Source organism: Thunnus maccoyii, chromosome 16, assembly GCF_910596095.1.
Source record: "Thunnus maccoyii chromosome 16, fThuMac1.1, whole genome shotgun sequence".
Taxonomy (NCBI): domain Eukaryota; kingdom Metazoa; phylum Chordata; class Actinopteri; order Scombriformes; family Scombridae; genus Thunnus; species Thunnus maccoyii.
In genome coordinates this window covers 357501-371009 of record NC_056548.1, presented here as the reverse complement: position 1 = coordinate 371009, position 13509 = coordinate 357501, and the positions used below count along the sequence as shown (strand labels likewise).

The window sequence follows — 13509 nt, the reverse complement described above, 5'->3', positions numbered from 1 at the left end:
AACAATGTTTTCCTGTCTTTTTATAAAAAAAGCAGCAAATTGACACCACTGCTCTCTTCAATCTCTATTTATATCATATATAATAGTTGTACTCACCACAAAAACCTAAGTGTGAGGCTGATGGTGAGCCGCACCAAACACACACACACACACACACACACACACATCATGAGCGCTGATGATGGCTTAATGCTGAAACACATTCGTGAAGATAAAGATGGATTAGTGAGTGCCATTGTTCTGTTTTGTTTGTTTAGTCTTGATCACTACCATTCACCCGACACAATCTTAAGATTTGGAGTTGTGCGCCCCTGAAAACATTCAGGAGTTCAGACAGAAATCAAACTTTTAGGAATATATAATAAAGTGGGAAGAAGTTGGAAAGATGCAGTTATTAAACCTGTAATAAAACCACCAAAGGACCCGACAGTCCAACAAGCTACAGACCAACTTCACATGTTGGGAAGATAATGGAAAGATGATCAGAGACGTTCTGTACAGGAAGTGGAGGAATGTTTTTTCCTCACCGCACTGGATCCAGGAAATATTACTGGAAGCACTGGATCCAGGAAATATTACTGGAAGCACTGGATCCAGGAAATATTACTGGAAGCACTGGATCCAGGAAACGTTACTGGAAACACTGGATCCAGGAAACATTACTGGAAACACTGGATCCAGGAAACGTTACTGGAAGCACTGGATCCAGGAAACGTTACTGGAAGCACTGGATCCAGGAAACATTACTGGAAACACTGGATCCAGGAAACATTACTGGAAGCACTGGATCCAGGAAACGTTACTGGAAGCACTGGATCCAGGAAACATTACTGGAAGTACTGGATCCAGGAAACATTACTGGAAACACTGGATCCAGGAAACATTACTGGAAGCACTGGATCCAGGAAACGTTACTGGAAGCACTGGATCCAGGAAACATTACTGGAAGTACTGGATCCAGGAAACATTACTGGAAACACTGGATCCAGGAAACGTTACTGGAAACACTGAATCCAGGAACCATTACTGGAAGTACTGGATCCAGTAAACGTTACTTGAAACACTGGATCCAGGAAACGTTACTGGAAACACTGGATCCAGGAAACATTACTGGAAACACTGGATCCAGTAAACGTTACTTGAAACACTGGATCCAGGAAACGTTACTGGAAACACCGGATCCAGGAACCATTACTGGAAGTACTGGATCCAGTAAACGTTACTTGAAACACTGGATCCAGTAAACGTTACTTGAAACACTGGATCCAGGAGACGTTACTGGAAACACTGGATCCAGGAACCATTACTGGAAGTACTGGATCCAGTAAACGTTACTTGAAACACTGGATCCAGGAAACGTTACTGGAAACACCGGATCCAGAAGACGTTACTGGAAACACTGGATCCAGGAAACATCACCATTTAGTTAAATAAAATGAGAATAAACAGGAAGAATGAATTGGATTGAACATTTTATTTGCTATCATATTCAGGTCGTTATCTAGTCGTATGACGTAGATAACAGGCAGTTATCTACCGTCAGACCAGAACTTTCATTATGATTAATGATTGCTTCTCTGACATAAGTTGTGATATTGAAAAACATGGAAAAGGAGAAAGAATTTAACACTAATTCAAAGGAAGATACAAGAAGCAAGCAGGTGGTTGAGAAATGGTCACTGATGGGATTCAAGTTCCCAGTAGGAAAGACAAAAGTCTTTACTGGGAAGATGTCAGAGCAGGTTTTATCTGATGCAAAGTTGGCCTGCATTGATCATATTAATAAGATGGATGCAAGATGGTTGTAAGTGTGATGTCTGAATGGGGAGCATGGATCAAAGCAGCCTAATAATGGAGAGACTGGGTCCCAGATTTAAACATTGAGGAAAGAACAGATCACTGAGCAGTTTCTACAGTCCAGATGTTAGATATGGTAATAGCAATGTAAGCTAATAAAAGTCCATATTATGCTCAGACTCTTTATCAATGCTGGTATAACTGCAGTCCATGTCGACCCAAAACAGACCAGATACACTGTATGAAATACATGAAATGAAATGACTCGTCTCACTATCAGAATTTGATCCGTTCAGTCTGATCACGTTTCAAAAGCCCAGAAGAGCCCAACGATTGAATCGTGTTATCCTCGTTCACGGCAGCTGCCCACTTTGAGCTTCAAAACCGCTCTTCAGAAACCAGCAGGTGAAGTCATGAAGGCCACGTCCATGTTTTACAGTCTGTGGTGCAGCTTCAAGACAGAAATCCAAACCATTATTATGCAGAGATTGAAGGAAAGGTGGCAAAAGCAAAGGGTGGAAGAGAGTGAAGGAGGATGGATTTACAGAGGAAGATGTGCAGGAGGGAACAGGTGAGATATCAGGACTTAGACTGAGACACACTGTTCAACACAGGTAGACATAATACAGGCAGATGTGAATACTGTAGGCAAGAAGAAACAGCAGAGCGTGTTTATGTCACACTCTCAGAAAGAATCTGATTCAAAACCTCAGACAGATAAAAATACATTTTGATCTAACAGATATTCTACAAAACTCAAGAAAAGAAATTGATTGAAACCCGTTTCACCGTCTTAGACTGAAGAAATCAGTTTTTGTTGTTTTAATATTGGAAATAAAAGACATTGTGATCCACAGTCCAGACCACTCGGTGGCGGTAAAGCACCAATTCATTGTTTGCCTTCCGCCAATAAATCTCAAAGAAGAAGAAGAGAGACCGCGCAGTTTCCGGGTCGGTGTATTGATGACGTATCTCTGGGACAGTTTGCGTGATTGTCAGCTGCGGTGGAAACAGACTCTCTGAGACTCGGTAAGACCGACTCATTTATCTTTAATTCACAGTAATTTACCGCGTTGCTGCTCCCGCTGCTCGCAGACTGTTTGTTCCGGAAGTTTGAGCCGCTGACAGCCGCCGCGTGGACGCCACAACACGGCTAACCGAGCTAACCGAGCTAACCGAGCTAACGGCTAACCTCCACTCTGTGTGAACGGTAACGGCTAACTGCTAACTGCTAACCACCAAGCTAATATTAGCTCCTAGAAACGCCGTAAACAGCTGACATGTTTTTGGTTAAAACCGAACACAGCGCGTTAAACTAACGACTAATCAATATGTAATCGATATCAGGATCTGATCAGAGATGATGTGACGGTTAAAATTTGATTAAACTGGTAGAAAGTTGTTTAATAACCGTGTTTCATGTGATTTAAAAGCTGCATCACCTCAGTGAGGCTGATTGACTGATCGATACTTAAACTCCAGACTCATGTATCGATCCGGCGGTGAGTGAGGTCATCAATCACCTCCACAGGTGTTTATTACAGAATAAAGTGTGACTGTTGCTGAACAGGTCATATTTTTACCTGGCGGTCTGTTAAAGGTGCACTATGTGAGATCTGGCTGAATTTTAGGTTAAAACGTTCTAAAATTATCTAAATGATCAACAGAATGTGAAGAAATAACAGTTTTGATGTTACGTCAAATATCGATTATTAACTGGATGATGCAATCGATCATCAGATCTGAACCTGCGGCAGCGAACAGGCTGAGCGACGTGTCGCCTCTTTCTGCGAAGTTTGCGCACCTGATTCTGTTTTCATGGATCAACATCGACGCTGACGTCCTTGATGTTTCTGTTTATCCTCCAATCAGAAGTCAGCATGGAAGCAGAGCGTGAACATAAAAACAGACTCTGAGCTCCTCGCTGCTGGTACTAATCAGCTGGTTTTCCTGTTAACTGGTTTGTTGACAGCAGATGTTCAGACACTGAGAGCAAACGTAGCTGACCTCGCTAACGCCTGATTATAATTTCACAGACGACGCCATCCTTCAGATTACTGAAGGCGTTGATGGTTTATGTCCAGTGAAGCTGTGGAATCAGTAAAGTTCTTCGCCATATTTACTTGTTTTTCCTTAAAAAAAAAAGAAAAGAAAAATCCCTGCGTGGGTTTTGATGTCAGACATCTGAGCCGTGCAGCTGTCACTATACAACTTACACAACATGTCGAAGCTAAAGTGACAAATGCATATTATGGTCTGGCTTCAGAACCTCTGCTGGATTAACTTGTGACTGCTGTTAATGCAGCGATGCAGCTGCACAAATACAGTCTGTTGCACCTCTGCAGTTAAACATCTAACGAGGATCATAATGTCTGTTTAACGTAGTCGAGGCAAAATATCATTTAATGTTTGGACCTTATTTCTGTTTTCTTCCGTTGGATCAACAGTGTTGTATCAGAATAAATCCAGTTGAGTTGTGCATAGTTTTTATAATTTACAATGTGCAGCAGGACATGCAAATATGCATCGTCTGTAGGAGGCACAGACCCTCACGGACCCACACAGACCCTCACTCACCCACACAGACCCACAGGGACCCACAGGGACCCACACGGACCCTCACTTACCCACAGGGACCCTCATGGACCCTCATGGACCCTCATGGACCCACAGGGACCCACAGGGACCCTCACGGACCCTCACTTACCCACACGGACCCTCACAGACCCTCACTTACCCACACAGACCCTCACGGACCCTCACTTACCCACACAGACCCTCACGGACCCTCACTCACCCACACAGACCCTCACTTACCCACACAGACCCTCACGGACCCTCACGGGCCCTCACGGGCCCTCACTTACCCACACTTACCCACTCAGACCCCACACAGACCCTCATGGACCCTCATGGACCCACACAGACCCTCACGGACCCACACTTGCCCACACAGACCCTCATGGACCCACACAGACCCTCACGGACCCACACTTGCCCACACAGACCCTCATGGACCCTGACTCAGAAATCAATGTCTCAACATTTCCCGCCTCATTCGGTTGATCGCCGCCAGGTCGACTGGAAGGTCAGGCTTCTGTCCCTCCAGTACAGACTGGAGTCAGTTGTCTCAATGAAAGATGGATCAACTGACAAACTGGAAAACTTACTTTACACACCAGCAGCCCACATGATGTGGTGTCTTGCTGGGGAGGAGAAATTGTGTCACATGACCAACTGGAGACATTGATGCTCCTCCTCCTGATGATCAACCAAGATCTGCTTACCTTGTTATATCATTGCATTTCTGCAGCTGGAAAACTTACTTTACACACCAGCAGCCCACATGATGTGGTGTCTTGCTGGGGAGGAGAAATTGTGTCACATGACCAACTGGAGACATTGATGCTCCTCCTCCTGATGATCAACCAAGATCTGCTTACCTTGTTATTTCATTGCATTTCTGCAGCTGGACTCTGGTGGCTCCATGTGGGTCCACAAAAACGCCCCTTCATTGTTTTGGGTCCACAGCCTGTTCAAATACACAGATGGACTCCTAAATGTGCATGAAGGGTTTATGTGAGCTAAAGATGGACATAAAACTACTAAACAAACTCAGACTACAGTTCTCCTCCCTCCAGAGTCCAGAGTCCAGAATCCAGAGTCCAGAGTCCTGCAAACTGCAACATCCAGCTACAAAAACTCCAGTTGTTAAAATGAACTTAACATTCAGAATAAGACATTGTTAGGATCAGAATAATGATGTCACAAATACACATTCAACACCTGCAAAGAGTTTACTTCCTCATCAATAGGCTGATTGGTTTCAACAAAGGTTTGGGGGGGGGGGGGGGCACAGTATCTCCCCCCAGCAGTCAGACACTGGAAAGGAATAAAGTGAGTATTTTAAAGCAGGTTCAGAGAGCAGAATGATAATAAAATACAAAACTTTATGTTGGTTTTACATGTAAACACCAGATCAGACGAATAAAACTTTGCTTTCCAGATATTCTGTAAAACACTTACAGCGAGGAACTCGACATTCAAGATGTCCAATGTTCAAATAAAATCTTCAAATATATAAAATATTCAAAGCTCAATTGTTAAATTAAATTGCAATATGAGGCCTGATACCTTCCTCCTTTAAACACGGTAGTGAATGAAACAAACATCCACCGCTAACGTCAGTTAGCAGCTACATGCTAATTAGCTGCTCAGCTGCAGCACATTAAACGTCACTTCAGACCCGTCAGATGCTGGTTCCATCGTTACCCTTCAAAATCCCCGTTAGCGACGCGCTGACGGTCCATGACTGCTAGCATGTAGCAGCGATCAATACGGATCAATACGGATCAACTACGATCAGTTACACCTACAGTAGACGAGGCTGGAGAGTAGATGGGGGGGGGGGGGGGGGGGGGGGGGGGGTGTTGGTACTGGTCAGTGTGGTAGAGAGTAGATGGATGGGGGCGGGGGTGTTGGTACTGGTCAGTGTGGTAGAGAGTAGATGGATGGGGGGGGGGTGCTGGTACTGGTCAGTGTGGTAGAGAGTAGATGGATGGGGGGGGGGTGTTGGTACTGGTCAGTGTGGTGTGGTAGAGAGTAGATGGATGGGGGGGGGTGTTGGTACTGGTCAGTGTGGTAGAGAGTAGATGGATGGGGGGGGGTGTTGGTACTGGTCAGTGTGGTAGAGAGTAGATGGATGGGGGGGGGGTGCTGGTACTGGTCAGTGTGGTAGAGAGTAGATGGATGGGGGGGTGCTGGTACTGGTCAGTGTGGTAGAGAGTAGATGGATGGGGGGGGGTGTTGGTACTGGTCAGTGTGGTAGAGAGTAGATGGATGGGGGGGGGGGTGCTGGTACTGGTCAGTGTGGTAGAGAGTAGATGGATGGGGGGGTGCTGGTACTGGTCAGTGTGGTAGAGAGTAGATGGATGGGGGGGGGTGCTGGTACTGGTCAGTGTGGTAGAGAGTAGATGGATGGGGGGGGGGGTGCTGGTACTGGTCAGTGTGGTAGAGAGTAGATGGATGGGGGGGGGGTGCTGGTACTGGTCAGTGTGGTAGAGAGTAGATGGATGGGGGGGGGGGTGCTGGTACTGGTCAGTGTGGTAGAGAGTAGATGGATGGGGGGGGGGTGCTGGTACTGGTCAGTGTGGTAGAGAGTAGATGGATGGGGGGGGGTGCTGGTACTGGTCAGTGTGGTAGGGAGGAGATGTTGGGGTGTTTGTGGTGGTCTTGGTCGTGTCTGGTAGATCTGTTATGATGAAGGTTCCCAGTATGTCCTGACCCCCCCCCCCCCCCCCCCCCCCCCTCACCAGCGTCTCCACTGTACCGTCTGTTATCTACAAGGACTAAAACATTAGTGCATTAACAGGAACGGGCTTCACATTTCAGTGATCGCCACGTCCAAACACTGCAAACACGCTCTGTACGTCAGGCAGGTCTCTGCCTCGCTGCCACACATTGAATATTATGGGATGTGTTGTGTTCAGGTGTTGGTTCCATGTTCTTGGTTTCCGTGGACCTGCAGAAAATTCCCTTCATACGTAATAATAATATAATTAAGTGTGTAACATTGTGACGTGTTGGTGTTTTTAGTGTTTTATGATGAACTCACAGTTGACTGTTGCTATGGAGACTGTTTGCAGGTGATTCGGTCACAGAGGTGAACGTTAACCTTCCACAAGATAAAACAAGTCAGCAGGATAAACAGTGTTGGACACAGGAAACACTTTATTTTGAAGTTCTGTTCCCTGATCTTTAGGAACCTGAATCCAGATTACAACGTGCTGGTTTGCTCTTTAGAGGACAGTCAACCATTCCACATATGTACTGGTTTCCACTGTCTCTGACATTCCCAGCAGGTCAAACGGCTCCGACACCTGGAACGTTAGTTAGAGAAGCTGAACACAAACTAAAGCCTGAATTATAGATGCTGATCATCAATGTAATCAATCAATTATGATTAGTTGTTTGATCCATAACATGGTGAAGAATATGGATCGATGACGTCATCAGATGTTTTATCCACAAACATCTAACGAGCTGCGATCACATCTGGACTCACAACGATTGATCGATTTGTTATCGAGCACGTTTTGGTATTTTTGCTGAGAAGAATATTAAAGGTTAATTGATTATTGAAACAGCTGCTGATTGATCGACTCGTTTCATCTCTACTGTAATCGACAAAGTGATTAATTGATAAATGATTGTTAATGTTTGATGGAACAGGTGTTTCTGTTATTTTGTCCACCCCTGGACTAAATATCGGAAACGACCGCTCGGGGTGTTTAACTAGCTGTTGCCATGGGAACCTGCAGCTGATGTGTTGTTTTGTTTCTCTCGTCCATACAGGAAGTGTGTCACGGCGTGCTGCGACCTTCACCTGTCAGCTGACCTGCTGACTCACTGAGCGCGCTCAGTAGGGGGGTTCCCCTCCACACACACACACACACACACACACACACACAGAGCTTCTGTTGTAACACACACGGTGAGTTAACGTTTCTACACGCTACAAACACGCCTCATTCAAACTGTCAGAACTTTATTTAAACGTCAAATAAACACAGAAGAGTTCAAACTTTATTTAAACATGTTCAGTTAGTAATTAATTAATCACTGAGTCTCTAATTATAACATTTTAACTGTTTTCTGACATTTTACTGACAAAACAATTTGTCAATAAATTGAGAAAATAATCAGCTGCTTAATCAATAATGAAGATAAAACTGTGATTTGATTATTAATCAGTCCAGAAAACTGATCACCCTGCTGATCAATGACAGGAAACTGAAGCACAGAGACGTCAGATATGTTGTGAAACTGTTCAACATGTCGTCCATCCGCAGAATATTGATCAATAAAGATGTTGATAATTGATCTGTAATTTATCAAACAGAACTTGTTTTGGTTCCCGTTGATTTGAGGGATCTGATCAATAATCTGTTTATGTTCTGGGTTGTTTAAGAAGATGAATCAGCTGATTGATAAACTCTCAAATATGATTATTAGTATCAGTTACATCGTGTGTGTGTGTGTGTGTGTGTGCGTGTGCGTGTGCGTGTGTGCGTGTGCGTGTGTGTGTGTGCGTGCATGTGTGTGCGTGCGTGCGTGTGCGTGTGTGTGCGTGCGTGTGCGTGCGTGTGTGTGCGTGCGTGTGCGTGTGTGTGCGTGTGTGTGCGTGCGTGTGTGTGTGTGTGTGCGCGTGTGCGTGTGTGTGTGTGTGTGTGCGTGCGTGCGTGCGTGCGTGTGTGTTTCAGGTCGAGCTCAGACGTCATCATGGTGTTAGCCGACCTCGGCAGGAAGATCACCTCGGCGCTGAGGTCACTCAGCAACGCCACCATCATCAATGAAGAGGTGACTTTAACCAGCCGTTCACTTTGTGTTGTGGTTTTAAACTTTACCTGCTGCACAGTTACACCAGTTACACCCATTACACCAGTTACACCAGTTACACCCATTACACCCATTACACCAGTTACACCAGTTACACCCATTACACCAGTTACACCAGTTACACCCATTACACCAGTTACACCAGTTACACCCATTACACCAGTTACACCAGTTACACCCATTACACCCATTACACCCATTACACCCATTACACCAGTTATGGTAATAATAATAATAATAATAATAATGTTGTTGCGTGTTTGTGTCTCAGGTCCTGAATGCGATGCTGAAGGAGGTCTGTGCTGCTCTACTGGAGGCCGACGTCAACATCAAACTGGTCAAACAGCTGAGAGAGAACGTCAAGTGAGTCTGACACACCTGAACCTGGTGCAGGTCTGAACCTGGTCTGAACCTGGTCTGAACCTGGTGCAGGTCTGAACCTGGTGCAGGTCTGAATCTGGTCTGAACCTGGTGCAGGTCTGAACCTGGTCTGAACCTGGTGCAGGTTTGAACCTGGTCTGAACCTGGTGCAGGTCTGAACCTGGTGCAGGTCTGAACCTGGTCTGAACCTGGTGCAGGTCTGAACCTGGTGCAGGTCTGAACCTTTCTTTGTAAAAGTCTGAACGATATGACGTCACCTGACCAGACATCATTTCATCCTTGATAAATGTCATTTATTTATTTATTTATAAAACACATTAATCAATATTTCTGTAAACGTGTTAACTGACTGGTTTCCAGCCAGCTCCTTCCTGTCGTCATGGTAACAGTAAACATGCTGTAATCATCCTGCACATGATGGAATCGCTCCCAGTTACTGTCCAGTTCACTGCTGACTCTTCCACTACAAACAGCTCAAAAACAGTCCGTCTGCACGTTCACTGCTTTCTGCTAACGATCCCACAATGCATTGCTCCAAGCTTTGACGTGTAATTTACCGTCACGCGGCTCTTTAGCTGATGGTGGATTGAAACTGTCTGACTGTTATTCAGGCTCATGTTTATGATCTGATGTTACTGTTGTTGTTCTTGAACGCATCACATCCAGTTTAATCTGCACATGCAGCAGTTTAGGACGAACATCAGGACTGTGCTGTTTGTCCCTGCAGGTCTGCCATAGACCTGGAGGAGATGGCCTCCGGTCTGAACAAGAGGAGGATGATCCAGCACGCCGTCTTCAAGGAGCTCGTCAAGGTTGGATCATCAGACCTGGAAAAGTCTTGGAAACTTTCCAGGACTGAAAAACACTTCCTCCAGGAAACTGTGATTCTGTGATCACAGTAATTAACCCAAATTCAAGAAATCTTCAGTTTTACTAAATTGCAGCAACTTTTCTGCATGAAACGTTTAAACCAGCAGGCGTTTAGTGTGGCGGCAACTGACGACAAATCTCACCTGCCAACAAACACGATGCCATAGACGAGCAAAACTGTTCCCAAATGTTCCCAAATGTTCCCAAACGAGGTTTGATTCAGTGAGTCGGGAGACATAATCTGCCTCAATCAACATCCAACTAGATTTATTTTAATAACATTATTGATGATTTTATTTGCTGCTGATGTTGAGCTGAAAATTTATTTAATAAAAGTTATAAATGGAACTCAAATACAGTATTTTCTGTTAGAGAACGTTGAGTCCTCATGGTTCTCATGTTCAGCTGAAATATAGTTGTGATCTGCAGGAAGTCGTTACGTACGACTCTTCATTAGTTTTTTAAAAATCGCATTGTTTTCCTTTGCAAGCTGCTGCAAAATCAAACATTTTTGGCCTCAATAATCACAAAAACCGCAGTGAACCTGGAGGGAGTCACACGTGTGAAAACACTCAGATTACATGACTAAACTTCTGTCTTCTGTAAGATGGAACATTTTATTTCAGTGATTTGAGAAGTGAATTGTGTGTACTCTGTGTGTGTATATATACTGTATGTTTATATGCTGTGTGTATAACATGTATATACTGTATGTTTATATGCTGTGTGTATAACATGTATATACTGTATGTTTATATGCTGTGTGTACTGTGTGTATAACACGTATATATTGTGTATTATTCAGCTGGTGGATCCTGGTGTGAAGGCCTGGACTCCCACTAAAGGAAAGAACAACGTCATCATGTTTGTTGGACTGCAGGGCAGCGGGAAAACTACCACCTGCTCCAAGGTGACACCTGATAAATGACCCTGCCCCCCTGTACATAGACCACACCCCCATCTTCTGATAGGCTGTAGTGTTTGTTGCAGAGCGCCTCCTGCTGTCTGTCTCACTGACTGCTGTGTTTCTGCAGCTGGCATATTACTACCAGAGGAAGGGTTGGAAGACCTGCTTGATCTGTGCCGACACGTTCAGAGCCGGTAAACACTTCGCCTCCTTTCACCTGACACACTTCACCTCCTTTCACCTGACACACTTCACCTCCTTTAACCACCTGACACACTTCACCTCCTTTCACCTGACACACTTCACCTCCTTTAGTCACCTGACACACTTCACCTCCTTTCACCTGACACACTTCACCTCCTTTCACCTGACACACTTCACCTCCTTTCATCACCTGACACACTTCACCTCCTTTAGTCACATGACACACTTCACCTCCTTTCATCACCTGACACACTTCACCTCCTTTCATCACCTGACACACTTCACCTCCTTTCACCTGACACACTTCACCTCCTTTCATCACCTGACACACTTCACCTCCTTTCATCACCTGACACACTTCACCTCCTTTCACCTGACACACTTCACCTCCTTTCATCACCTGACACACTTCACCTCCTTTAGTCACCTGACACACTTCACCTCCTTTAGTCACCTGACACACTTCACCTCCTTTAGTCACCTGACACACTTCACCTCCTTTAGTCACATGACACACTTCACCTCCTTTAGTCACATGACACACTTCACCTCCTTTCATCACCTGACACTTCACCTCCTTTAGTCACCTGACACACTTCACCTCCTTTCACCTGACACACTTCACCTCCTTTCATCACCTGACACACTTCACCTCCTTTCACCTGACACACTTCACCTCCTTTCATCACCTGACACACTTCACCTCCTTTCACCTGACACACTTCACCTCCTTTGTCACCTGACACACTTCACCTCCTTTCACCTGACACACTTCACCTCCTTTCATCACCTGACACACTTCACCTCCTTTAGTCACATGACACACTTCACCTCCTTTAGTCACATGACACACTTCACCTCCTTTCATCACCTGACACACTTCACCTCCTTTCATCACCTGACACACTTCACCTCCTTTCACCTGACACACTTCACCTCCTTTCATCACCTGACACACTTCACCTCCTTTCACCTGACACACTTCACCTCCTTTAGTCACCTGACACACTTCACCTCCTTTAGTCACATGACACACTTCACCTCCTTTCACCTGACACACTTCACCTCCTTTAGTCACCTGACACACTTCACCTCCTTTAGTCACATGACACACTTCACCTCCTTTAGTCACATGACACACTTCACCTCCTTTCATCACCTGACACTTCACCTCCTTTAGTCACCTGACACACTTCACCTCCTTTCACCTGACACACTTCACCTCCTTTCATCACCTGACACACTTCACCTCCTTTCACCTGACACACTTCACCTCCTTTCATCACCTGACACACTTCACCTCCTTTAGTCACCTGACACACTTCACCTCCTTTAGTCACCTGACACACTTCACCTCCTTTAGTCACATGACACACTTCACCTCCTTTCACATGACACACTTCACCTCCTTTAGTCACATGACACACTTCACCTCCTTTAGTCACATGACACACTTCACCTCCTTTAGTCACATGACACACTTCACCTCCTTTCATCACCTGACACACTTCACCTCCTTTCATCACCTGACACACTTCACCTCCTTTCACCTGACACACTTCACCTCCTTTCATCACCTGACACACTTCACCTCCTTTCACCTGACACACTTCACCTCCTTTAGTCACATGACACACTTCACCTCCTTTAGTCACATGACACACTTCACCTCCTTTCGTCACCTGACACACTTCACCTCCTTTAGTCACATGACACACTTCACCTCCTTTCATCACCTGACACACTTCACCTCCTTTAGTCACCTGACACACTTCACCTCCTTTAGTCACCTGACACACTTCACCTCCTTTAGTCACATGACACACTTCACCTCCTTTCATCACCTGACACACTTCACCTCCTTTCATCACCTGACACACTTCACCTCCTTTAGTCACCTGACACACTTCACCTCCTTTAGTCACATGACACACTTCACCTCCTTTAGTCAC

General features: G+C 45.3%; 1 protein-coding gene across 2 annotated transcripts in view; it reads left to right on the top strand.

Annotated features, from left to right (window-relative positions):
* The first annotated feature begins 2722 nt into the window (after nucleotides 1-2722).
* The window catches only part of srp54 (signal recognition particle 54), a 17509-nt gene continuing 6722 nt past the window's right edge, over nucleotides 2723-13509 (top strand). For both annotated transcript variants that reach the window (XR_006100446.1, XM_042437002.1), the window contains exons 1-7: nucleotides 2723-2826; nucleotides 8152-8290; nucleotides 9060-9156; nucleotides 9467-9558; nucleotides 10304-10388; nucleotides 11252-11356; nucleotides 11481-11547. Coding sequence is in view for 1 of the 2 variants with exons in the window: in XM_042437002.1 (XP_042292936.1) it covers nucleotides 9079-9156; nucleotides 9467-9558; nucleotides 10304-10388; nucleotides 11252-11356; nucleotides 11481-11547 (427 nt within the window). In the remaining variant the exon portion in view is untranslated. The remainder of the gene's footprint in view (nucleotides 2827-8151; nucleotides 8291-9059; nucleotides 9157-9466; nucleotides 9559-10303; nucleotides 10389-11251; nucleotides 11357-11480; nucleotides 11548-13509) is intronic.